At 43.9% G+C, this 27,601-nt stretch overlaps 1 protein-coding gene across 1 annotated transcript in view; it reads left to right on the top strand.

Moving 5' to 3' along the window:
- The window catches only part of MYO3B (myosin IIIB), a 291,721-nt gene that overhangs the window by 77,198 nt on the left and 186,922 nt on the right, over positions 1-27,601 (top strand). The window contains exon 9 of the mRNA XM_083704157.1: positions 15,746-15,811. Coding sequence (XP_083560283.1) covers positions 15,746-15,811 — 66 coding nt within the window. The remainder of the gene's footprint in view (positions 1-15,745; positions 15,812-27,601) is intronic.

Genomic DNA, 27,601 nt, shown 5'->3' with positions numbered 1-27,601 from the left:
TCTGGCAAACCAGAGCAGTGCACGGAAACGATGTTTACCTTCCTGCCGGAGCGGTACCTATTTATCTACTTGCACCTAGATGTGCTTTCGAACTGCTAGGTTGGCAGGAGCTGGGACCGAGCAACGGGAGCTCACACCGTCGCAGGGATTCGAACCGCCGACCTTCTGATCGGCAAGTCCTAGGCTCTGTGGTTTAACCCACAGCGCCACCCACGTCCCTTACAGCAAGCTTTGGGTCATCGCAAATATTATATTCACACCTTCTAGTATTTGTCCTCCAGAAGATGGCATTGAATCCCATTCAGCCAAAAGAGACGCAAATTGTTCTACCCCGCTGCATTTGCGCGTAATGCAACAGATGTAAAAATCACACCAGATGAACAAAAAAAATTTACACAATTACCCAAACCAGCCATCCGTGGGCTCCAGCTTTAGTTACCTTACACATGTGTGGTGTCAATAGCACGCACACAAACCCAGATGTTTCTTTAAAATCTGGACAGCTGAAGGGTTGGGCTTTTCCTGTCAAGATGGAGGTTTTTGCTCGTGTTTGTAGAGGTAAGGTGAGGGGCAGATGGGGCTCACCCACCTGGGAGGGTAGCCTATCTAGGAGAAGAAAAACTCTGATCCTAAACTTCGGCTGCCTCTTCGGGAGAAGAAAAGGCTATGGAGTAAACCCTACACAAATCTAGAGCATAATCCCTAAGACGGTTGGGTGGTGATTTGTATGCCTCCATGTTTTGCTTTCCTTTTCTGTGGATCACATCAGCAAGGCCAAGATGGGGGTCTTGTTGTCCGGGCAGTCCAGGACCTTCATACACATTGCCCAGGATTGCACCTTGGGGAGGTCACTTTGGTGCGGTTAACACAGTGGTTTGACTTCACCAACGGAAGTGCACTCATTTGTCTCTTGAGACAGACAGATGCCAGCTATTCAAAACATCATTGGCTGCCCCATGTAAATTGAGGTCCAGCTCAGAGGGACTTCTGGTGGTTCCCTCCCTGTGAGAAGTGAGGTTACTGGGAACCAGGCAGAGGGCCTTCTGGGTAGTGGCGCCCGCCCATCAGATGTCAAGGAAATAAACAACAATCTGACTTTTAGAAGACATCTGAAAGCAGCCCTGTTTAGGGAAGTTTTTAATGTTTGATCTTTTACTGTGTTTTTAATGTTCTGTTGGGAGCTGCCCAGAGTGGCTGGGGAAACTCAGCCAGATGGGCGGGATATAAATATATATATAATGGCAGTTGGAGGGAAAGCTGTGGCTGTTCTGTTGTCTGTGCTCCTTTCAGCAACTCTGTTGCAGATCCCCCCATCCATGCCTAGGTCAACCTGATGACCTCCAGATGTTGTGGACTGCAACTATGCATCTTTGTGGCTGTATCGATTTTAAAATGTGATTTGGTGCTCTGAGGAACTAATCCTTTCTTCTGACCAAAGACCAGTTCACTTTTTCCTTCCACTCATTGTCAGAAACAATTAAGTTTTATTCATAACACCAATACATCTAATTATGAAGCTGTTGTACATTAGACACTCTATGCCTTTTCTACTGCAACATAGTGTTGTTTTTATTCATTCCATCATTTTTGTATACCTCAGTCATTAACCCTTCCCCTAAAAATTTCACAAGCATATCCCAGCTGGAAAATATATTTATCTCCCTGATGTAATGCTTTGCACAAGATAAACACTGAAGAATTTATTAACCCTATTTTTCTTTTAAATGGTCAGTTCAGCATTGGATAATCATTTGTTTATATATGCAAGCATACACTGAGAGGTGTTTATATGTGCAGGCATACACACAGAGATGGATGAGGTTAAAAATATCAAATACCCAATTGTCAAATTTGCTAGATCTGGCCACCTTCATAATTTAGACCCTTCTATTGAAGATTTGAAAATATTCTAGACAGATGACATGTTAACAGAATCATTTCATGGTTGAGTGTCTTCACAGTATGATTTATCTTTACCTTTAGGCAATGGAGGTCCCTGTTTGGGAGATTTATGAGCTAGGCCCCAAAATCTATTTTGATGACATGGAATGTGTGTGTTTATTGGGGGAGGGGGGGAGAGAGAAATCAAATTTTAGCATTTGCTTTAAATACTAGGTTTCCTTCTCACGATCAGTTACGCAAGCCAGCCTTGTTCATGTAACTTCTGCCCTTCTTTTTGTTGAATATAATTAAAAGGATTGCGCCCTGTTTGTTGTGTACGGACTTGACAGAACAACAAGCATTGTAGGTCTCAGACCAACTTTGTATGGAGACCAAACAAAATTGAATTAGTGCATGAACAAATAGAATAAGGAACGCAGACAGTTCCTTTTTTGTGTGCAGCAGAGCCCAGAGCATTGCCTGCTTTCTGGGTTTGCTGCTAAATAAGCTTTAAGTGCACTGGGGAAGTCAACTGGTTAATCTTGTCAACAAATTGCCCATACTTGGAGAGTGCTATGGGTTTAGCAACGGTGAGATTGGTTCTCTTGGGTCACGTGACTTCCAGCTTCATGACAATTCTAGTTTATGCTCTCTGTGTTCTGCCTTGAACTCTCTGGACTTCTTTTCTCTGGTTAGCAAGCCCAGTGGCATGGAAAATAAGGGAGGGGTGCATCTGCAGAACACCCAGTTCAAGCCCCATGGGGAAAAACAGCGTCCCTACAGTGCATTCCAACCCTGAGTGAATTCAGTGTGTGTGGAGTTTGAAAGTGGCAGGGGTCACCTCCTGATACTTGCCTCTGACAATCTTAACTAGGTAGATGGATCTATTTGCAATAATGAATTTTGCAATGTGTTTAGAAATACAGTGGTACCTCGGGTTAAGAACTTAATTCGTTCTGGAAGTCCGTTCTTAACCTGAAACTGTTCTTAACCTGAGGTACCACTTTAGCTAATGGGGCCTCCCACCACCACCACCGCATGATTTCTGTTCTCATCCTGAAGCAAAGTTCGTAACCCGAGGTAGTATTTCTGGGTTAGCGGAGTCTGTAACCTGAAGCGTCTAACCCAAGGTACCACTGTAAAGGTTTGGCATGGGGGAGAGAGATTGGAGGCAGAATCTGAGATCTTCCCTAGCCTTAAAACCCCAGCAGAAGAATTCTTGTGCCCATCATGCTAGCCACGTATTAGAGATAAGCGTGAGGAGAAATCTGAATTCATATTTCCAAACTGGGCTATGCACATTTCAGCTGTCTGGGCTGGGGCTGGTGCCGAGAGGCTGATCTGGGCAGCTACTGGGGTCAGCAGTAGGCCCAGTCCACACGCCAGCCCCTCCTCTCCCCGCCTGGAAGCCAGCAGGTGGTGGCCAAGTCCCCTTTGTGGCAGAGGGCTCGTGGGATGCCGGGTGCAAGCCAAGGCCACCTGAGGGGAGAAGAGAAGGAAGGGCACCCCAGGAGAGAGGGAGGCATGTGGGTGATTAGGCACCTTAGCTGTACTCTCACACAGTGGTGGCAAAGAAGGAGGCTGGGGTGGCTTGGCGTGGTCAATCGAGGGGGGTGGAATATTTTTTGGGGTGCCAATGGGGTCTGGGCCCCTTAGAGTTGGTGCCTGTGAGGCCTAGAATAAACACTTTTCACAATTTTGTTCCACGCAGCAATGTTTATTTATTTATTGACGAGCTCAAAGCGTATCTTTGTATCCAATGTTTGCTTCTAAACATACTTTTTTAGCAAATATATTCTTTTCTGCTGAATTGTGTAAAGCAAAGCCAGAAAGTGACTCGACGATGATGTAAGTAAAAAGGTAAAGGTAAAGGACCCCTGACAGTTAAATCCAGTCGAGGCAACTCTGGGGTTGCTGCACTCATCTCGATTTACTGGCCGAGGGAGCTGATGTTTGTCTGCAGAAAATTTTTCTGGGTCATGTGGCCAGCATGACTAAGCCGCTTCTGGTGATCCAGAGACACTGTTTACCTTCCCGCTGGAGCGGTACCTATTTATCTACTTGCACTCTGATGTGCTTTCGAACTGCTAGGTTGGCAGGAGCAGGGACCGAGCAACAGGAACTCACCCCGTTGCGGGGATTCAAACCACTGACCTTCTGATCGGCAAGTCCTAGGCTCTGTGGTATTGATGAAGATATAGTGCAGAATTCACCGATTTACACCTTTATCCATTGGGAAAGGTGGGTAACTGCCCTCTGGCCTTGCTGTATGAATCTATATGTAGCTATTCTCCTGCCTTGTAGACTCTCACACCCTGTTTGGGACAAACAGTTCCTACATAAATTACCACTCTTCAGAAGCTGTTACATAAATGAGCACAAGCTGCTAGGATACAGTAACTGCAATTTTGTTTTGCTCTGGTGGAACACTCCGTGCTGACAAGGTCAGGCTCTTGCAGTCTGAGTGCAGCCAAGTGATGAAGGACACAGCCAACCACCTAAGAGGTGGAGGATGGACAGCTACTAATTATTCCCCACAATTATTTGTGACCCTGTTAGATTTACAGGCCATGCCGCTAGGGGGCAGGAAATATCCCTCTAGTCTGGGGACATTTTTGCAGCAACAGAAGAGGTGTGGGGGGGGAGAGAATTCTCTTTCCCCATAGGAATCAACAACTCCATCAGGTACGTGGGCAAGGAAGGAATTACAAAAGCACTTACCGTATTTCTTGCTCTATAACACTCACTTTTTCCCTTCTAAAAAGTAAGGGGAAATGTGTGTGCGTCTTTATGGAGCAAATGCAGGCTGCGCAGCTACCACAGAAGCCAGAACAGCAAGAGGGATTGCTGCTTTCACTGCTGTTCTGATTTCTGAGATTCAGAATATTGTTTTTCTTGTTTTCCTCCTCCAAAAACTAGGTGCGTCTTGTGGTCTGGTGCGTCTTATGGAGCGAAAAATATGGTAATTCGAGTTAGCTTGCCCAGCAGTAGCATGTTGCATTCTGGAGCTGAAGACGTAAAATTGCGGAGCTGCTAACTCATCTACATCCTCACTCAGCGGCACAGTTCCGTTTCAGACACAGGCTGAAGAACCTGTAGCGATGGTGGTAAATGCATTTCTTTACCGTCGCGTAAGATATTAGTGTACCCTAGAGCTTTTCTGAACCCCATAAATTACCACGAAGCAGCTGCAGTAAGTAGAAGGATAATAGCCAGGCTGCCAATATGCTAACCTTCTGACCTCATGAAATTCCCAACCAGGTTCCATTTAATAGAAAAAAACCCCAATGTGAGCTGATGCCTTTCTTTCAGCAGGGCCCTTCCTGGGTCCCAGGTCGATATCTAAGGCTGAATGCTTTTAAGTGAAAGTTTTATTATGGCATAAAGCATGGGTAGGCAAACTAAGGGCCGGGGGCCGGATCTGGCCCAATCGCCTTCTCAATCCAGCCCACGTGTTTTTACATGAGTAGAATGTGTGCTTTTATTTAAAATGGATCTCTGGGTTATTTGTGGGGCCTGCCTGGTGTTTTTACATGAGTAGAATGTGTGCTTTTATTTAACATGCATCTCTGGCTGATTTGTGGGGCATAGGAATTCATTCATTTCCCAAAAAAAATATAGTCCGGCCCTCCACAAGGTCTGAGGGACAGTGGACCGGCCCCCTGCTGAAAAAGTTTGCTGACCCCGGCATAAAGCTTTAATGAACTACATGGACTAACACCCCCCCACACACTTTTATATATGCCATATTTTGCTTTCATCAATGAAAGCAGTTTCCTTAGCTGATAGCTTATATTATACTTCTGTAAACATATAAAAAACCAAGCTGCTTATGAAAACAGATTCTTAGGACTCTGCGATGGTGATTTTCTCTTTCTGCAGGGTAGGAGACAGAATGGGGTAATCTGGGAATCAAATTGCTCTATAGAATTTAGGAAGCCCTGCTTTCAATTTATAAATCCCCGTCATTACCAAAGATGGTTGAGAGGCTATGAATGCCTTATTAGCTAAGGCCTAGATAGATTACCTCCTCTTCTAAACAATTTGCCCGAGCAAAAGAGGGTAAAGGCTTCTAAGTACAGAGAAGAAATGGAATGAAACATCACAATTAATTGAGGTACTTTGTAGCCTTGGAAACAGTAAGAGAGCGGTGACATCAGCAACAATTATGTGTAATTTTTAGCTTTAGTTTATCACCAAGGTAACCAGAGCCAGTTTTTCCGCTTGCAGTGCTAGAAAATGTCTTGGAGTAGGGAGAGGGTTATAAACCAGGGGTCAGCAACCTTTTTCAGCTGTGGGCCGGTCCACCATCCCTCTGACCATGTGGCGGGCCAGACTATATGGGGGGGGGGGGACTGAACGAATTCCTATGCCCCACAAATAACCCAGAAATGCATTTTAAATAAAAGCACATATTCTACTCCTGTAAAAACACGCTGATTCCCGGACCGCCTGTAGGCCAGATTGAGAAGGTGATTGGGCTGCATCCGGTTGCCTACCCCTGTTATAAACCATACGGCTAAAGAGAATGCTAAAACAGCACTCTAACCTGGCCTATTGATTGGATTGCTCAGTACAGTGACTTGGCCGCCAATGCGAGTGCAATGACTCTCCTTCAAAAGGCATTGCATGTGAAGGGATATCAGGTTGTTTTTAATGCACGTGGCATTTGATCTGGGATGTTTCATTCAAACAGGCAAGTCCCTACTTGGTTTTGTGGCAATGAATGGGAATCCTGTAGCTTTCAGGTCCAATGTGTCCAAGCTGGCGTATTTGCTAGGGGTAAAGGTAAAGGTAACCTCTGACCATTAGGTCCAGTCGTGACCGACTCTGGGGTTGCGGCGCTCATCTCGCTTTATTGGCCGAGGGAGCCGGTGTACAGCTTCCGGGTCATGTGGCCAGCATGACTAAGCCGCTTCTGGCGAACCAGAGCAGCGCACGGGAACGCCGTTTACCTTCCCGCTGGAGCGGTACCTATTTATCTACTTGCACTTTGACGTGCTTTCAAACTGCTAGGTTGGCAGGAGCTGGGACTGAGCAACGGGAGCTCACCCCGTCGCAGGGATTCGAACCGCCGACCTTCTGATCGGCAAGTCCTAGGCTCTGTGGTTTAACCCACAGTGCCACCCACGTCCCTATGGCATATTTGCTACATGGGTGCTAAAAGACACACATGGCCACATGGCCACTTGGCCACCTGGCCGCCTTCAGGCTCATCCTGATGTTATCGCAGAGCCCACTGCAGTACATCTGCTTCCTGCATAATTCCAGCAAATTGGAAGTCGCAGCTCACAAGGGAGGAGTGTGCAATGTGCATCCTTCCCATGGGATCACACCATTGTACCGTGCCTTCCTAGCTTATGTATGTTCCATACATCATATACCACTGGATAGCTGAGTCAGTTGGAACATGGTGCTGATAATACAAAGGTCATAGGTTTGATCCCCATTTAGGACAGCTGCATTGCATTGGGTTGGACTAGAGCAGCGGTTCTCAACCTGTGGGTCCCCAGATGTTGTTAGACTACAACTCCTATCATCCCTGAGCTCTGGCCTTGCTAGCTAGGGGTGATGGGAGCTGTGGTTCAACAACATCTGGGGACCCACAGGTTGAGAAAGGCTGGACTGGGTCCTTTCCAACTCTACGATTTTATGCTGTCTCAGATGTGTTGATCCTATGCATGGCTTGCTGAGACCATATAACACCGGTCCTGAAAGACCTACATTGGCTCCAGTACGTTTCCGAGCACAATTCAAGGTGTTGGTGTTGACCTTTAAAGCTCTAAACGGCCTTGGCCAAGTACACCTGAAGGAGCATCTCCACTCCCATCATTCAGCCCAGACACTGAGATCCAACTTTGAGGGCCTTCTGGCAGCTCCCTCAGTGCGAGAAGCAAAGTTACAGGGAACCAGGCAGACGGCCTTCTTGGTAGTGGTGCCCACCCTGTGGAACACCGTCCCATCAGATGTAAAGGAAACAAATCCGACTTTAGAAGACATCTGAAGGCAGCCCTCTTTAGGGAAGTTTTTAATGTTTGATATTTTATTGTTTGTTTGCCCAGAGTGGCTGGGAAGGCCCAGACAGATGAGCGGGGTATGTAATAAATTATTATTATTATTATTATTATTATTATTATTATTATTATTATTAATCATGCATGCCAAGTGCTGTCCCTGAAGGTCATTCCTCACACTAAACAAAGAAAAGAAAAGCCCACATACATTATTCTACAATAGAAATGGCAATATTCTAACTGCAAAATTGCATTGTCTGGATGACTATGTATTTTAGTCGGGCACAGAAACACACCCAACTCATTTGTCTTTCTTTGCCATTTGGCAAATGCTTGTATTTTGCATGCCTGCCGATACTAACAAAAGGATAAAAGAGCAACATATTAATTTGCAACAAAGACACACATTGATGATAAGCGAGCAGTCATTCAGGTTCCTTCCTTGCTGTCGTAGACAGCCTTTAATCCCCATTGCCTCTCAACTCCTTGAAAAAGCAGAATGGCTTGTGGGGAAACCATAAAGTTAAGCAGGTTAAATATGTATTATGAAGCTTGACCACTGGAAATCCTAACTGGGTTTATTCACCTGCATTTGTGAAATGAGCTTCTCCACACACACCTACACAAACATACCCCACTCCCTGACTACCCCACCCCGTCTGACCTTAGCTAGAAACTAAAACTGAGAAGAAATTGACAGGAATAAATGACAGATTCTGCAAAAGACTAATAAAAACCTGCAACTGCCAAAATCTTCCTGGAGATTTTGGCAGCTGCAAGGCCCATGGATTACGAGGGAAAATGTGAAAACCACTCCAGATGTTTCCAAGCAGAATACTTTCCCGTTGTACACCAGGTAGCCCATATTGTGTTGATTTTATAATTTAATGGCTTGCTTAATCCTATGCATCTTTACTCAGAAGACCATAAGCCCCCATTATGTTCAGTCTTGCTCATTCCTAGGATTGCAGCCAGTCAGGGCAGTCCCAGTCACTGAATTTGAATTAAATCCCACTGGGTCCAATGGGGTATACTCCTTGCTGGTAAACATGGATTGCAGCCTTAACCGGGTTACTTAAAGATTATGATTTCCCCTTCCTCCTAATGTGATATTCTGATTGCAACACATACCTTCTTCTGAATTTAGAAGAGACTTATGACCTGCAACTTCAATATTACTTCAAATGTCTGTGTTTGCCTATCAAAACACACTGCTGCCTCTCTCTCTCTGTGTACGTTTTAACGAATTCATGCAGTGATTTGTAAATGGCTTCCCGAAATGCCGGATGTTTTCTGCATAATTTTGCGACTGAATTATTTGTTGAAATAGCTCATCAGTTTGGCAAAAAAACTACTGGGTCCTGGAGATATTCCTGATTAAGCATTTGTTTTAGCATCTTGAGTTGTCGCCCACACCACACCACACCACAATCACCCTCTTTTTTCCCTAGATGTTCCAGTTGTCAGAACCATTGACAGAACTGAAAATACTTACCTGTTTGTTTGTTTTTTTTAAAAAAATGCATAGAGGAGGGTGGTGGTGGTTGTAAGAGACGAAACAATGAAAGCTTATGATTCACTGTGCCCAGCAAATAGCCATTCCCATTCATTTCAGGAAAGGAGAAAGTAAACAAAAGTCCAATTAATTTTGTTTCTGAATCAGGAGTATGAATAATAAGAACAAGAAGGAGCCCCCTGGGATAACAAATATGTTTTATAATTATGTGAATGTAACCACATACGCATTCAATGTATAAAAGAATTCAAATATGCATTTGTAAAACCAGTGTTATCCATGCATAAACCACCCACTTAACCTAAAATAAATCTAATAAATTTCTGTATCCTCAGAGGCTTTCATTTCCTGTACAGAAGCAGATAAGTAGAATGCCGCTTTCTGTTGTGAATGAAAAATCTGCTAATTGACAATAAAAATAAGTTTTAAAAAAGACACACCTGATTTCCACTTTTGGAAGGTCAATCATTTTTCTTTTCATTTACCCATCTCACCAGGAGAAAATAACGGCATATGATTTACTTGAAACATCTGTAGGCGACACTGATGACTGAAAGTCTTCTAGTCTTGGCAACTGGAAGAGCCTCTGCTTTTTATTGCAAAGAGATTGGTGCAAAGCGTGTCATCGGTTTCACCCTTGTGTATTTGCTGTCTGAGGCCAAGGGAGCCTTTTTGGGTTGTGTGTGTATAACCACAAATTATTGGATGAAATGAAGCAAATAACGATTTCCCAGTGGTGTGACCTGTAAAGACTATGGAAATGTCTCTCAAGGGGTTTGGGGAAGCTCCATTGATTGTGACAGTTTAATACCAGGCTGGCCCAAAACACTCAGGGGACACAATGAAGTGTGAAAATGTACATCTGAGAAGGAGGCACAAAAAGCCTTCCAAATCCTTTGCTTCTTTGTGAATGTGGGAATTTCAGTTCATACATGGAGCTCCGCTTGGCTTCCCCGTTCAGTTCATTGGAAAGATGTGGTTCTCATATCCCTGTTTCCCCCACCCCTGTTGTGCCCCTTTAGTGATGTGTTTTGTGACATTTTCAGCCACTTCTGTGTTTACCACTGTGGACATGTGCGTGAATACATGACTTGCGGATGCATGTTAATCAGTTGTTGCCTGTATTATGGAAATACAGTGGTACCTCAGGTTAAGTACTTAATTCGTTCCGAAGGTCCGTACTTAACCTGAAACTGTTCTTAACCTGAAGCACCACTTTAGCTAATGGGGCCTCCTACTGCCGCCATGCCGCCGGAGCACAATTTCTGTTTTCATCCTGAAGCAAAGTTCTTAACCTGAAGCACTATTTCTAGGTTAGCGGAGTCTGCAACCTGAAGCGTATGTAACCTGAAGCGTATGTAACCTGAAGCGTATGTAACCTGAGGTACCACTGTATTTTCATGTTGCAAGCCACCCTGATCACTTTTTTAACTATGGGAAAATGGCTTGCAGATAAAATGGTGATGGTCATGATGCTTATGTCAGACATGGGACTGGGGCATTATAAGCCATTCACGTATTTCTGTACCTGAGAACTAGACCTGTTTGATCTTTAATCCCTTACCCAGTGTGTTTGGTTGGCAGAATTTCGCTTAGTCCTGCCTGCTGTTTAGAGACAGCTTTTTAGTTATTATTATAATAATTATTTATTGAATTTATATACCGCCCTATACCCGGAGGTCTCAAGGCACAACAAAACCAGAACACAAAACCATAAAATATATAATCAGGATAAAAAACAATAACCCTAATAACAGTAATAATATTTATACCCCGCCCATCTGGCTGGGTTTCCCCAGCCACTCTTGGCGGCTCCAAACAGAACACTAAAAACTGAATAAAACTTCAAACATTAAAAACTTTCCTAAACAGGATTGCCTTCAGGTGTCTTCTTAAAGTTGGTTAGTTGTTTATTTCCTTGACATCTGATGGGAGGGTGTTCACAGGGTGGGCGCCACTACCGAGAAGGCCCTCTGCCGGGTTCCCTGTAACCTTACTTCTCACAGTGAGGGAACTGCCAGAAGGCCCTCAGAGCTGGACCTCATTTTAAAAGGACATAGGATACATGCTATATACATTCTAAATAGTTATCCGTAACGTCTTTCTGCTTTTGCTCCTATTCCAAATCCGGCTCGCTTTTTCATTTTTTTTTTTAATAATTTTTATTAATTTTCACAACCAACAAAAAACAAAAAAAGAAAACAACAACGCACACAAAAGAGAAAAGAAATAGACATATACAAAACACAAAAAGCGTGACTTCCCCATACCTCCCTTACACTGCATCCTTGTTTTGCAATTTTTCAGCAACCCTTTAGTCCTTTTTTCTATTTGTATCTCTCTCAGATTTCTTAACATTATTATTTACAGCTGTAATTCTCTGTTTCTTACCCCCTGACATCTTAACAGCCCACAATCTTACAACAATTTTTAAGATATAATTTAAATTTTTTCCAATCCTCCTCCACTGTCTCTTTCCTCTGGTCACGGATTCTGCCGGTCATCTCCGCCAGTCCCATAAATTCAGTCACCTTCATCTGCCATTCTTCCAGAGTGGGTAGTTCTTGCGTCTTCCAATACTTTGCCAAAAGAATTCTTGCCGCTGTAGTTGCATACATAAAAAATGTCCTATCCTTTTTCATGCCCTTACCATCGCGATAGAGATTTCCTACGAAAGCTTTCCCAAGAACGTTCCACCAGTGCCAAAAGGCCAAAAGGTACGGGGAAATGCAAAAGATACTGAAGAGGATGTCCCCCCTCAAAAAAGAGGGATAACGAACTTAGTTAACGAAGACAGGTAATTTCAACATTTGCCTCTTAGGCAGCAGCCACCGAGAGATTAAAAAAATGAAGCATGCTCACGACCCCTTAGATTAACAACTAACTATTCTGCATCAGTATGCTTTATCTGGGAACATATGGAGTATGAAATTCCATTTAAGGAATTTACATTTCTTAATGCAAGCAATTAGGTGTGTAGTAAAGTCTCGTTATTACACATGATTAGTCTCTCCCCCCCACACACCATTTTTTTTAAAAGGTGCTCATTTAGTACACTAGCTTTAAGTTCAAGTGGGATGTATTTTAAGACCCAGTAACTGCTGATATAGGGATGTGGGTGGCGCTGTGGGTTAAACCACAGAGCCTAGGACTTGCCGATCAGAAGGTCGGTGGTTCGAATCCCTGCGACGGGGTGAGCTCCCGTTGCTCGGTCCCAGCTCCTGCCAACCTAGCAGTTTGAAAGCACGTCAAAGTGCAAGTGGATAAATAGGTACCGCTAGGCAGGAAGGTAAACAGCGTTTCCGTGCGCTGCTCTGGTTCTCCAGAAGCGGCTTAGTCATGCTGGCCACATGACCCAGAAGCTGTACGCCGGCTCCCTTGGCCAATAAAGCGAGATGAGCACTGCAACCCCAGAGTCAGTCACGACTGGATCTAATGGTCAGGAGTCCCTTTACCTTTAACTGCTGACATATGGCCATATCTCTGACCACCACACTCCATACTCCTCAAAGCGAATTCACAACATGCATCTACCTGGCTCTTCTGTCTGCCTGAGTCAGTTCCTGGGCCTGATGCTCAGGTACTAATTCTCCCATTGAAAACAATGCAGCTGCCTCCAGTAATACACCTCTGCATGCCTGGTGGTTGTTTTCTTGGGAAAATATATTGCTGTATTGATTGAGGAAATAAACAATGTATGTTTTTTGCCTATCAAATATTTTCCCCCTCCAGCTTTGTCCCATTTCCCCCACACCCCTCTCCGCGCAAAAGCTCACTATCAGAGAAGTATTCAAGATCAATGCAGTGACTCCCTCCCTCTTCCTTTGTTGCCCATTGTAAATCTATTAGCTGTGATCTGTAATTAGGTGCACAGCTTAAAAGAAAGAACAAATTGTGTCCACTGAACCATGGTGCTCGCCTTCATGGCTAAAAAATAAAATAAAAAATGACCCATTTGGTTTTACCAGCTGTGACATTGGCGGCAGGTTCAATGACAGAGAACACATAAAACTCAATAGATTAAAACGTTTCCAGTTCACTAAACATCCAGAGGGGCATAACAAAGGGTCCCAGACCACTGTAGAGAAAAGGAAAAGGTAGGCTTCGTTGGTCTCATATGCTACATTTCCTTCCTTCCTTCCTTCCTTCCTTCCTTCCTTCCTTCCTTCCTTCCTTCCTTCCTTTTGCTTGGGTGGTTTTGCCTTAGAGCAGGCATCCCCAACCTTTGGCCCTCCAGATGTTTTGGACTACAATTCCCATCATCCCTGACCACTGGACCACTGGTTAGCTAGGGATCATGGGAGTTGTAGGCCAGAACATCTGGAGGGCCGCAGGTTGGGGATGCCTCCCTTAGAGATTGGTAGAGTTAACAGAGAGTCTCCACCTTCCAAGACGATAATGCCCACTCACATCACAAGGAGCTTATAACCCACCTGCTCTCAGCAGCCAGAATCATCATAACCAGACACTGGAGAGACCTGTCAGGAGTAAGCATGGACCAATGGTATCAGATAGTATGGGAAATTCCCAGGAGTCTTTGGAGGAAGTCATGTGCTTTAAATGTACAGTGTATTCATGACCTCATCAGCACCTGCTTTTTTAATAGTAATCTGCTAACCTCGACGTGGATTTTTTAAAACAGAAATTGCAGGTAGATGTTTTCCTGTGTTCACTGTTTTCTGAATTAACCTCTGCTGATGAGATTTGTATGCACTGCTGCTGGTTCTGTGATGCAGGTGCTGGTGGTAGGAGTGCATTTAATGGAACATGGGAGTAGGCATTAATATCACTGAATATAACCCATCACATTACTTCCCTAATAGTAAATGTGATAAATGATGCATATCCTGCAAGTATTTTGGATTTTCCCTTCTCATTTTGTGCTGGCGTTATACCAAAGGAGAAAAGTAATAACACATTCAGCTCAGATAACATGACAAACTGCAATGAAATAGGATAGCTGAAATGGTTTTGAATAGATACAGATGAATGAAAATGGGCCATTTATTACGGAGCCATAATGTCTTTACTGTGGCTTGATTTGTTTTGATTGTGTGTGCGTGTGTGCATGGGATGTGTAGAAATGGTAAAACCCAACTCTCATTTGCTCGTTAACTTTGCTGCAGTTTATGCTGCCTTTTTTATTCTTGCTCTCTCTTTTTGCCTTCAAACCTTGCTATTTATTGCTCTGAACTGAATTGGGGGGGGTATATTTATCAGCAGTCCTGTTCTTGCAAGCAGGGACACTGAAGTTGTGATTATTATTATTATTAATTATTTCTACCCCGCCCATCTGGCTGGGCTTCCCCAGCCACTCCGGGCAGCTTTCAACAGAACATTAAAAACAGAATAAAACTTCAAACATTAAAAACTTCCCTAAACAGGGCCGCTTCTAAAAGTCAGATAGTTGTTTATTTCCTGAAGGGAGGGCATTTCACAGGGCGGGTGCCACTACCGAGAAGGCCCTCTGCCTGATTCTCTATAACCTCACTTCTCACAGTGAGGGAACCACCAGAAGGCCCTCAGAGCTGAACCTCAGTGTCCACACTGAACGATGGAGGTGGAGACGCTCCTTCAGGTATACTGGGCCGAGGCCATTTAGGGCTTTCAAGGTCAGCATCAACACTTTGAATTGTGCTCGGAAACGTACTGGGAGCCAAAGTAGGTCTTTCAGGACTAGTGTTATATGGTCTGTTAACCACCTACTGTTGCTGTGTCACTTGCTTTTGGGTATGTTTGCTGTAGGGTGTGCTGCTTTCCACTTTGCATAGGGTTGTTGAGGAGTCAAAGGTTCCTGTGCTTCCATGAACAGAGCTTTCCTCTCATGGAAGGAGGTCTTCTCTTGAAAAGCATCCTTTGCCAGACCAAGGGAATCTTTGACTCCAATGCTTCACTGCAATCATTCATCCGGTTTACATTTACAGTGGTACCTCGGTTGTCGAATGCCTTGGCTCCCGAACGAATCAACTCCCAAACACCACAAACCCAGAAGTAAGTGTTCCGGTTTGCGAACGTTCTTTGGAATCCGAACTTCCAACGTGGTGTCCGGTTGAATGCAGGAAGCTCCTGCAGCCAAACAGAAGCCACACTTTGCTTTTTTAATATTTCTGGGACTCCTGGAACAGATTAAGTTTGACAACCAAGGTACCACTGTACTTAGACTTGTTCACTTTAGAAAGACAAGGCATGTGTCCCTGCACCTTCTTTAGTAGTGGCAAAAGGATGGAATAATTTATTTGTTCTCCCTGCTTTTAAACAGCAGGTCAAACCCCAGATGCTGTAAGAAAATTCATTTGATCTAGTTTTGTTCTTATAAAACATTTGTATTTTCCAGGAACCCTCCTCCTACTTTGTTTCAGCCAGAAAATTGGTCCAGAGGATTCAACCACTTCCTTTCCCAGTGAGTACAACCCTTTTCCATTTTAAGCAGCTTAACCTTGTGTGCCGTTATCGCAAAATGATATGCGGCAAACCTTTGGCAATGAAATTTCCTTCCTGCAAACAAGCGCTCTTTTTAGTTTTTGTTTGCATTGCATAATTCCTTCTCAACTTTTGCCTTGCTGAAAACTTTACAGTTTCGCAGAGGTCATGGTGTGATCTGCGTTTGAAATTAGTTGGCTGGCTATTGATAGGTATAGGTCTGAATACCCTCCTGTTGTTGTTCTTCTTATCCTTAATATACCGTATTTTTTGCTCTATAAGACGCACCAGACCACAAGATGCACCTAGTTTTTGGAGAAAGAAAACAAGAAAAAAATATTCTGAATCTCAGAAGCCAGAACAGCAAGAGGGATCGCTGCGCAGTGAAAGGGATAGCTGGCTTCTGGGATAGCTGCGCAGCCTGCATTCGCTCCATAAGACGCACACACATTTCCCCTTACTTTTTAGGAGGGAAAAAGTGAGTCTTATAGAGCAAAAAATACAGTACCTCTTCCTGATTCTGTATTGCTCGGTCTGTGAACCAGGAGCATAAGGCCTTAGGAGAGTGACCATTGCAGCTCAGTCTCCCAAGTCTGATGCAGCGTAAAATTGAGTATAAAGCCAGCGCCACAAAAGACCCCACACAACTTCGTTGTATCACATTACAGTGGAACCACTGGTTCTGAGAGCCAGTGTGGTATAGTGGTTAAGAGCGGTAGACTCGTAATCTGGTGAACCGGGTTCGCTTCCCTGCTCCTCCACATGCAGCTGCTGGGTGACCTTGGGCCAGTCACACTTCTCTGAAGTCTCTCAGCCTCACAGAGTGTTTGCTGTGGGGGAGGAAGGGAAAGGAGAATGTTAGCCGCTTTGAGACTCCTTCAGGTAGTGATAGAGCGGGATATCAAATCCAAACTTTTCTCCTTCTTCTTCTTCTTCTTCTTCTTCTTCTTCTTCTTCTTCTTCTTCTTCTTGAACCACTCCGTCCCTGAACGTTTCAGTTCCTGGACGTCGAAAACCCGGAAGTAAGTGTTCTGGGTTTTTTTTAGCATTCCTTGGGACCCGAATGTCTGATGCAGCTTCCAATCCGCAAAAAGCCTAGCTGTCAGCCAGTCAGAAGCCGCGCCTCAAAATTTGAAGGTTTCAGAAGTCGAACGTCCTTCCAGAACGGATTACATTCGGCTTCCGAGGTTCCACTGTACACTGGTTCTCTGTGTTCCCTGAAATGTCTTCAAATACATGAGTTATGTAGGACAGGCTTTGCACCAGGACTGTAGCATGGTGGGGGGGGGGGGGCTTCTAGGGTGACTGATCCAGCCCTACTCCACTTTGTGAGGTGTTGCTTCAGCGGTTGGTGTTGCTTTGGCGGCAAAGGCCCTCCATTTGCCCTTCGCACTCCGCCTTAGAAACACTCCTTGCAGAGGACAACTGTGACTTCAAAGAAGAATGGGAACTTTTTACAAAGGATCTAAAAAGACAATAAAATGAAGTGGACTCCTTGGCAGGTTTCGAATAAACATACTCAAATTTATTGATGGTTAATATAGATAGATAATATAAGGATTTGTACTATTTTACAGTATTCAGAGAACAATATGTGTTGAGAAATCAGAGAGAGGAGCTGAGGGAATTCTTGAGGGGGAGGGGGGAGGGTTCATTGGGGAGATGGGGGAAATCGTGAAGATGATATGTTTTGATATTTTGTTATGTTAAAATTGTTAAAAAAAAGAAGAAAGAAACACTCCTTCTAGAGCATGGGTAGGCAAACTAAGGCCCAGGGGCCGGATCCGGCCCAATTGCCTTCGTAATTCGGCCCGCGGATGGTCCAGGAATCAGTGTGTTTTTACATGAGTAGGATGTGTCCTTTTATTTAATATGCATCTCTGGGTTATTTGTGGGGCGTAGGAATTCATTCATTTCCCCCCCAAAATATATATATAGTCCAGCCCCCCCCCCAAGGTCTGAGGGACAGTGGACCGGCCCGCTGCTGAAAAAGTTTGCTGACTCCTGTTGTAGAGCCACTCAATGAGGCCATTTGAGAAGCACGCAACAGCCATGCACCCTTGATCCCGGCCTCGCCTGGGATTGAAGCGCACATGGCTGTTATGCACTTCTCCTTCCACATTCCCCGAGTGCTCTGGTGGCAGCTGCTGCTTTGTACCATCCTGACTTGATGGTTTGTTTGGTTTTGGTTGGTTCATAACCCCAAGAATCTCTTCCTCACGTATCACCACTCTTTGCCTCGGTTCTTCAGATTCCCTTCTTGAGAAAGTTAGTTGAAGCACCATGATCTGCCCTACAACTCCTCCAGTAAAGACAGATGCAAAGAATCCATTCAGTTTTGCTTTTTTTTTCCTCTCTCCTTTTTCTCCTTTAGCACACCTTTGCCTCCCTTGCTGTCCCAAAGGAGCTTTTAATATATGGTGACCACTGCCATTCGAGTTATGAGTCATTCCATATGGAGGGTTTGATTCCCACTTAAAAAGTTATTTTTATTTTATTTTTTAAATTAAAAGCATCAAGCTATACAGCATCGAACTCTTTGGCCATTAGTGATAAATGACTCATTTATATGCATTATTTGTGCATTTGTCAGTGCCTGGCTTGTGACAGTTTCATTTTGATAAATTAAAAGAAATGATTGTAACAAGTCCATTGTTCCTTTTATCCAAATGTTAGGACCATGCCTGATGTTCCCGTCACCCTTGTGATGAGTGGTTGAATTTTCAGTAATTCCATTATCTACCTCCTCCCTGATGTTGACTATAATTTGCATAACAAGCTTATCTGGTTCAAGTTGTGGTCCAGACCTATGTAGCTACATAGAAGGGAGCGTGCATCTTCAGACAAGTGCATTTCTGAATTCAGCGCTAATACAGGGCGGGTAGTGGCGCCCGCCCTGTGGAACGCCCGCTCATCAGATGTCAAAGAGATAAAGAATTACCTGACGTTCAGAAGACATCTTAAGGCAGCCCTGTTCAGGGAAGTTTTTAATATGTAATGCTGTACTGTTTTTAACACTGATTGGGAGCTGCCCAGAGTGGCTGGGGAAACTCAGCCAGATGGGCGGGGTATAAATAATAAATTATTATTATTATTATTATTATTATATTATTATTATTATTATTATTATTATTATTATTATTATATTCTCCCCCTCTAGCTGCCATCACCATATCCTTTTAGGGTCCCGTTCAGAGCAAGTGCTCCATATCCCAGTTTTCTTTAGCTTGTGCAGAATTGCCTTGTTATTGGTGACACATTGCTGTTGTTCAGTAGATTCTTTATATATTTAGTTAGAGAACACAGTCCTGGTCAGCAATTATTTTAAAACTGTAGCCATGGACACACTGGGGGAAAGTGGGAACAGGGGCGTGTCTGACATACCTAATGGGGTGGCAAGGATTTGATTGGGGTGCTACAGCATGGGCCAGACAAGAAGTCTCTGGAGGCAAGATTGAGCCTCCAGCCTGCCAGCTGCCGATCTTTACAAATTTTTTTTTACAATAAGCAGAAATTTACCTTTTCTCAGTGTGGAGAAGAACGCCACTGAATTACTTTTCATCACTCAGCTATTAAAGGCTTGAGGGGTTGAGTTTCTGAGACGGCAAGGAGTTTGCAACCACAGCGTGATACATTTACTTCCAGCTTTTCCTTAGCTGTACATTCATGGTTATGTGGTCATTCTGTCTTGATACATATTGTATCATATGACATATATACATAAGGAGTGCAGTGAACAGTTCCAGTTTTCATATTGGCCCAGTACACATGTCATGCTAAACCATGGCTTAGTGAGATGTGCATGAGCAGAAAGGAGTTGCTGTGGGCCTTGATCGTGCATGCGCCCTCCTCTCCCATCACCGCTGTGATAGAAATTTTGAGGTCTTAGATATATGGTAGTGTTCATAAGCGTACCAACCAAGCACTTACATAGATCAGCACAGGAAGACTGACCTGGAACCATTTTGACTCCTAAACTGAGCAAATGTTTTCTCTGCAAGGTCAAAGTGGGAAACCCCCCCATTGTCTCTTTCCTCACAAATCCTGTCTTAAGGGCACATTTAAGATATGAATAGGGTATAAGCCTGTGACCTGGCCCAGGAACTAAGTATTTATCACTACAAAAGAATGGCCAGGCTCCCCAGGCAATCCAATCAAGTAACCTGCCAGACAGGAGATAAACAACGACAGGAGAAAAGCAACATTCAAATTTCTGTTTAGACCGCCTTTTCTGTGATGTAGGTATAATGTATCTGGGGGGTGGTCTTAGGTTACACCCCTTCTGTGATGTATGTATGATGTTTCTGGGGGTGGTCTTGATCTACAGGGTGGCAATTTCAAAAGTCTTTATAAGGCCTTGCTCGCCACTTTTCTGGGTTCCTCCTCCTCTCCTGCAGGTGAGGGGAGCACCCTGTTTCAACAGTTCAATAAAGATCAAGCTTACTAGCTGCTTTGCTTCTCAATATTCCCAATATGGCCTCTGTTATCTTCTCATACCAATAGGGAACCAATGTAAGGGCTCTATATGACTCTTGGATACCCCATAAGGGAAAAGGGCAATTTTTGTTTACAACACCGCCTTCCAAACAGCTGCAGGGTAGAAAAAGGAAAGCTTTTATTTGTTTTCCCTTAAACTTGGTTGTTATGTTGTGACAAACCAGGAACTGTGGTTTATAACAAACCCTGGTTAGGTTACCAAAGCAACTTCGGAAATGACAGCTTTAAGCTGGCTTGTTCTGAATCTGCCCGGATGTTGTTTTATAAACCAGGATATCACATCTGGATGGCACAATAAAATGTGAGTTGAAGAAAGTAGGGGGGGAAGCTGCCAAAATCTTTCACCCAGTGATGCAAGAAGAGGAGAGGAATAATGAGTCCAACTCTTGCCGCAGCTTGTTCCTGCTCATGAAAATCTTACCAAACCATGGTTTAGGGTGACATACAAAACATCTGATTGTGTTACCTTAGGCAAGAAGGTTTTAGAGGCTCCAACTTTATTTATTTATCTAAATTACAAAAAAAAAAAAATCATCCAGATAATCTCAGACAAAAGCAAGTTCTCACTTATTTTATTCCACGGAATGAAAAGGGTTAGCTTGCTTAAGCTACACCTCGAATTCTGTCTTGGTTTCTCTGCAAAACAACAAAACTTTCAAGAAAGCCTCCCTGAAGCCTTGCAGAACAGAGCCATGCAATTAGCCATCAATCCCTTTGAAGTTCAAAATTCTTTAAAAAGTTTGCTCCCTTTGAAGAACTGAACAGATAAAAGGCTTAAATAACTGGAATTGGTCATTTCTTGATCAAGTGTTACTGTGGAGGAGTAGATTAAGAAGGCGCATCCTAATTTATTATCATTCAACCTCTAGAAAGGGTATCTCACATTGACTCGAAACCCTCCTGATTATGACAATGACATATTTCATGGGCAGGTTGAAAAACAAAGGCCGCAACTATTCAAAACATATGTTTGATACATATTTAACCTAAATTTTAACGACTGCTGCTACTACAAGTATTCTTATACAGCTTTTCAGTGTCTGTTCACATCTATCCTTGCAACTGAATTACAAGTGGATTAGATACATATTTGAGGCCACCCATTGTGGAATCTGAACCAAGGGCTTTTCCAAAAGAGTTTCTATAGTACAATATCATTGTAGGTGTTTTATTCAACAGCTAAGTAGGCATTCTGTCATAAAGTAGCCCTTCTGCTGTGCGTTATTGCATTTTTTCATCACCCGAAGCCTCATATTTTGTCAACAAGTCATTATAAGACTTGCCCCCAGCTACTTGCTTTTATTGCTATAGTAAAGTGTATGACTGCACCTATTGGGCAATGCCTATGATGTCACTACTGACAGATACCACATACCATTCACATAATGCAACCTTCTACTTTTGTGCTCAGGGCATTTTGGGAACTTTCTATACTAGTAAGTTTAATTTAAAATTTTTGATTGGTGGACAAATTCTTCCCCCCCAAAATTTTTATTTTATTTTATTCATTTTATATCACAAATAAACAGCACAAACAGGAAAACAAACAATAGAAACAGATTCTTGTCTTATCCTTATTTTTCCTAAACATTGTTAGGTGAGCTTCCCCAAGTTCCCCGCCTTCTGATTTTCGTTTTACTGGTGGACACATTTTTGTCATGCCTTCACCATGCCTTAAAAAGCAGTAAAGTGCCACCTTCTTCTGCTCCTTGCCTGGTCATTTTCTGAACCTTTTTTTTCTTTTTTAAAAAACGTTTGCTTGCTGGATGGATAGTGTCTGGTTATGAAAAACCAGAGTGCTCATTCAGATCAGTTTGCAGGACGAAGAAGAAGAAGAAGAAGAAGAAGAAGAAGAAGAAGAAGAAGAAGAAGAAGAAATCCCAGCACTGTGGTTCAGCCCCATCGCCCTTTAGCAAGATATGTCCATCTCCTGAGCTGTTATTTGGAGTCAAGATATTCCACTAGGGGCTAACCTATATATATTACCCACAGACTTCCCATGTTCTGTGTGGTCATGTGGTCTGCTGAGTGCAGACTGAAAAGTGGTTGAAGCAATGAATGGGATTCTTAGCTTAGGATAACAGGCTACATCCCAGCCATCTAAAAATGGCTTCTACCACCCCCAAATCCTTCCATCCTCCATCCTGACGAGAGGAATTATCATAGTCCAACATTAGGAAGAACTTCCTGACAGTAAGAGCTGTTCGACAGTGGAATTTGCTGCCAAGGAGTGTGGTGGAGTCTCCTTCTTTGGAGGTCTTTAAGCAGAGGCTTGACAACCATATGTCAGGAGTGCTCTGATGGTGTTTCCTGCTTGGCAGGGGGTTGGACTCGATGGCCCTTGTGGTCTCTTCCAACTCTATGATTCTATGATTCTAAGAACACATTCCACCTGGGCAAAAGAACTCGAGGAGGGCTCAGAGCAGAACCAATGTCACTTGTGGAGAGTGTCACTTGTGGAGAGAGGATGTGGCCTGGGAATGAGGGATGACCATGGAAGAGTCCCAGGAAGAAGAAGAAGAAGAGGAGGAGGAGGAGGAGGAGGAGGAATTTGGATTTGATATCCTGCTTTATCACTACCCAAAGGAGTCTCAAAGCGGCTAACATTCTCCTTTCCCTTCCTCCCCCACAACAAACACTCTGTGAGGTGAGTGAGGCTGAGAGACTTCAGAGAAGTGTGACTGGTCCAAGGTCACCCACCAGCTGTGTGTGGAGGAGCGGAGACGCGAACCCCGTTCCCCAGATTACAAGACTACCGCTCTTAACCACTACACCACACTGGAACCAGACAGAGAGAACTGGGAGGTTGCATTTGGCCTCTGACGCTAAGCTTCCCCACCCCATTGAAGTTTATTCCCATAAGCTTGGATAACTGGCTAAGAATTTACTCACTTGTAAGCTCTATATTTTCCTCAGAACTGAACCTGTGTCCTCTTACATTTCTCAGTGCCTGCAGCAAGTTAAAACTATTGGGGGGCGGGTGCTCAAATAATTTTGCTGCCGGAGGATTTATTGCAGCTCAGTTTGGTGGCATTCCAATAGTCGAGTGTTTCTCTTTCCAGCAGGAAGGATTAGAAATTTATGATACCTGGTTCTAAGGGGTGGATCGATAGATACATAAATGTGTCTTGTGTACTAGAATGTATATTATGCACTTGATAATTGAATACTGTGTAATACACTGAATTCTGCTTTGTGGAACCTGAGTGCAGCAGTAGGTAGCAAAAAAATAAAAATAAATCAGTTGTTTATCATGGCATGCTACTTTTGGACACATGTCCTCAAGGCACCTCTGTTATGGGGGTGGGGGGTGATTTCCTGAAAGGCGGTGCAGCTCTAGAGATAATACTGCCTGGGTACACGGTGATGGCAGGGATCCTATGGAATTGTGACGAAAGACAAAAGGAAAGCAAAAAATTGGCCGCTGGCAAAGCTATCCCCGTTTTCCTTCATTTTCTTTTCAACAACAGCAATATCATGCAGCAGTCTGAAGACATGCAGGTAGCGGGAACAGATGAGCAGATGTGAAAGAGCAGACGCATCATTGGATCATTATTACAAATGGGTTTTATGATGTGCTTGTTCTCGTCCACCTGTCTGCAGCGTGTGACTGGCTTTGAGTCAGAGCTACACACAAGAGAAGTAAGAGATGAGCCATTCAGGCAGATGGCTGCGTATGAGGGAAAATGGGAGGGGAAACGAAGCCTTTTCCCAAAGAAACTCGCCTTTCAGTGCTCACTGTAACAAATGCTGTTCCTTTCCCTCATGACAGGCCCTGCCATTGGGCTGAGTGAGGCAGTTGCCTTAGGTGGCAAATGCGTGTGACTGGCTTAGCGTTGAGTCAGAGCTACACACGAAAGAAGTAAGAGATGAGCCATTCAGGCCGATGGCTGCGTATGAGGGAAAATGGGAGGGGAAATGAAGCATCTTCCCAAAGAAACTCGCCTTTCAGTGCTCAGTGTAACAAATGTTGTTCCTTTTCCTCATGACAGGCCCTGCCGTTGGGCTGAGTGAGGCAGTTGCCTTAGGTGGCAAATGCTAGGGTAGTGGGAGAAAAGTGAGTCATTCAGGCAGGTGCTTGTTTATTGTAGGGTGAAAGGACTAACCATTTAGATTCATTTCCCCAAAGGTTTGCTTTTCAATTCTCATAATGTGGTCCTTTTCCCTAAGGGCCAGCCCTGCTATTGGGCAGTGTGTGTCATCTGCCTCCAGAAGCATATGTTGAGGCGTATGGAGAGTGAGTTGTAGTGAGGTGTTCAAGAACAGTGCTATATGTGCCTTGTAGCTTGCCCTCGAAAGATTCCATCAACTGTGTCTCCGGAAAATTTTACACATCACTTGGGAAGACAGGCGAACTAATGCCAATGTACTAGAAGAAGCAAAGTGTCAAAACAATGATTCTTCAACATCAACGTGGTTGGCCTGGCCATGTTGTTTGGATACCTGATTATCATCTTCCAAAGCAACTGCTCTATTCCGAACTTAAAAATGGAAAGCATAATGCTGGTGGTTAACAAAAGAGGTTCAAAGACTCTCTCAAGGCAAATCTTTAAAAATGTAATATAAACAGCAACAACTGGGAAACACTGGCCTGTGAGCGCTCCAATTCGAGAACAGCCTTTACCAAAGATGTCATGGGCTTTGAAGACGCTCAAACTCGGGACGAAAGGAAGAAATGTGCTAAGAGGAAGGCATGCATGGCAAACCCTCACTGTGATCAGCTCCTGCCCGGAAACCAATGTCCCCACTGTGGAAGGATGTGTGGATCCAGAATTGGCCTCCACAGTCACTTACGGACTCACCGTTAAAACCATGTTCATGGAACACAATCTTTCTCGGCTATGAGTGATCGCCACATAAGAAGAAGCCCTGTGCCCTCTGAAGTAACAGAATACAGTCATATCTTGGGTTACATATGCTTTGGGTTGCACGATTTTGGGTTCCGCACTGCGCCAAACCGGAAGTACCGGAACGGGTTACTTCCAGGTTTCAGCGCATGCGCAGAAGCACCAAATTGCAACCCGTGCATGCGCAGATGCGGCGCTGCAGGTTGCGGACGCTGCAGGTTACAAATGTGCTTCCTGCACGGATCACGTTCGCAACCTGAGTGTCCACTGTATGTTGAATCCATTTTCAACTGCTGGTCCAGTCAGCTTTGGTTTTTTTTAAAAAAAATAATATTTATTAACAGTTTAAAGATAACAAAAGAAAAGAAAAAGAATTAAACAATACAATACAATACAAAAACAAAAACAAAAACACCACACAACCCAAACCCTAAAAACATTGAATCAACCAAACAAAACAAAAACAATTAAAAACACATCCAATAATTTCAATATCATAACTTTCGTTCACTTGTTTCAACGACCTCCTCACACCTCCCTTTTTGTATTCCACTTCAATTAACTGTTTCAGCAATTCCTTTCCATCTTCCTCTGTTTTCTGTCCTGTAATTTATCTTAACATATTCTAACCTTGTTTTTTCCCTTTAATACATTTACAATCTATCTGTACCTAATTCCTTATAACATTTCTGCTAAAGCCATATAACTTCATTCCATCATTTTTCTAACATTCATTAATTTTACAATATTTCCGGTAATAATCTTTAAACTTTTTCCAGTCTTCTTCCACCGACTCTTCTCCCTGGTCTCGGATTCTGCCAGTCATTTCCGCTAGTTCCACAGTCAGCTTTGTACATTAAATGGGAGGGGTAACTTGTTCATTGCCTCAGTCAGCAAGATTCCCCTGTGCCTGTTTATCCTTCCCATCCCCACTGCCACAACCTTTAAGCCTTTGAAAGACGTGGCTTATAATAATAAACGTTTCTGTTGTTGTGTTGCTGGATTGATTGTTGTTTTGAATTTATCTCGTTCTCTCACTAAAATGGATTCAACATCTCCGATGAGGCTGTGGTGTACGTAGAAGGATATAGCTGTTCCGCCCTTCTGTGAGCGACTGGTATAATCTTAAGATCTCCTTTGACAATTAATGTCTCTGTAATTCCAATGAGGTTTTAAAGATTGGGAAAAGAGCTTTGTAAGACTGGAGATGGACATTTGTTATTATTGTTTATATGCACAGGAGGAAATCATTTCATCCACATCCCCGTCTGTCATCAGTATACGGGGATTTGCCTCAGGGGAGTACAGAGTGGTTCAGCTTTCTTATCGGGAGAATCCTTGGTGGGACTGCTGAAGTGTTTAATGGAGGGGAAAATTAACATCTGAGTTGCAGCTGATTTTGTGACATGCAGCTGCCCGCTACAGATGTGACTTGCTTTGCTATTATGTCTTGTTTAAAGGTAAAGGTACCCCTGACCGTTAGGTCCAGTTACGGACGATTCTGGGGTTCCACACCCATCTCGCTCTATAGGCCGAGGGAGCCGGTGTTTGTCCGCAGACAGCGTCTGGGTCATGTGGCCAGCATGACTGAGACGCTCCTGGCAAACCAGAGCAGTGCACGGAAACGCCGTTTACCTTCCCGCTAGAGCGGTACCTATTTATCTACTTGCACTTGACGTGCTTTTGAATTGCTAGGTGGGCAGGAGCTGGGACTCAGCAACGGGAGCTCACCCCATTGCGGGGATGCGAACCGCCGACCTTCTGATTGGCAAATCATAGGTGCTGTGGTTTAACCCACAGCGCCACCCGCGTCCCAGGGGGTATGGTAGGACGTCCCTAGTTTCATCAGCAAAATTTTGGAGGGTGTGAAGTTATGTGATCCCTGAGCCATCTGAAGGTAGCCCTGTATAGGGAAGTTCTTTAATGCTTAATGTTTTACAGTGGCACCTCAGGTTAAGTACTCAATTCGTTCCAGAGGTCCGTTCTTAACCTGAAACTGTTCTTAACCTGAAGCACCACTTTAGCTAATGGGGCCTCCTGCTGCTGCCGTGCCGCCGGAGCCCGATTTCTGTTCTCATCCTGAAGCAAAGTTCTTAACCTGAAGCACTATTTCTGGGTTAGTGGAGTCTGTAACCTGAAGCGTATGTAACCTGAAGCGTATGTAACCCAAGGTACCACTGTATTATGTTTTTATATATGTTTGAAGGCTCCCAGAGTGGCTGGGCCAATCCAGTCAGATGGGTGGAGTATTCAGTTTCCTTTAAAGCCCTCTTCATGTATTATATGTGTAAAGCGGTCCACATGATTAAGTATCCTGTCCGTTTCCTTGATGTCCAAGCATACTATGAGGGGGAAGCCTATTTGCCTAGATCTCTACCCAAGCGAGCTGCTCTCTGGAGATGTCCGCATCCGATGAAATGATAACT

The sequence above is a fragment of the Podarcis gaigeae genome, assembly GCF_964106915.1.
Source record: "Podarcis gaigeae genome assembly, chromosome: 1".
NCBI classification, from domain to species: Eukaryota; Metazoa; Chordata; class Lepidosauria; order Squamata; family Lacertidae; genus Podarcis; species Podarcis gaigeae.
The sequence above is the reverse complement of the archived record's forward strand: the minus strand, read 5'-3'. Positions and strand labels throughout refer to the sequence as shown.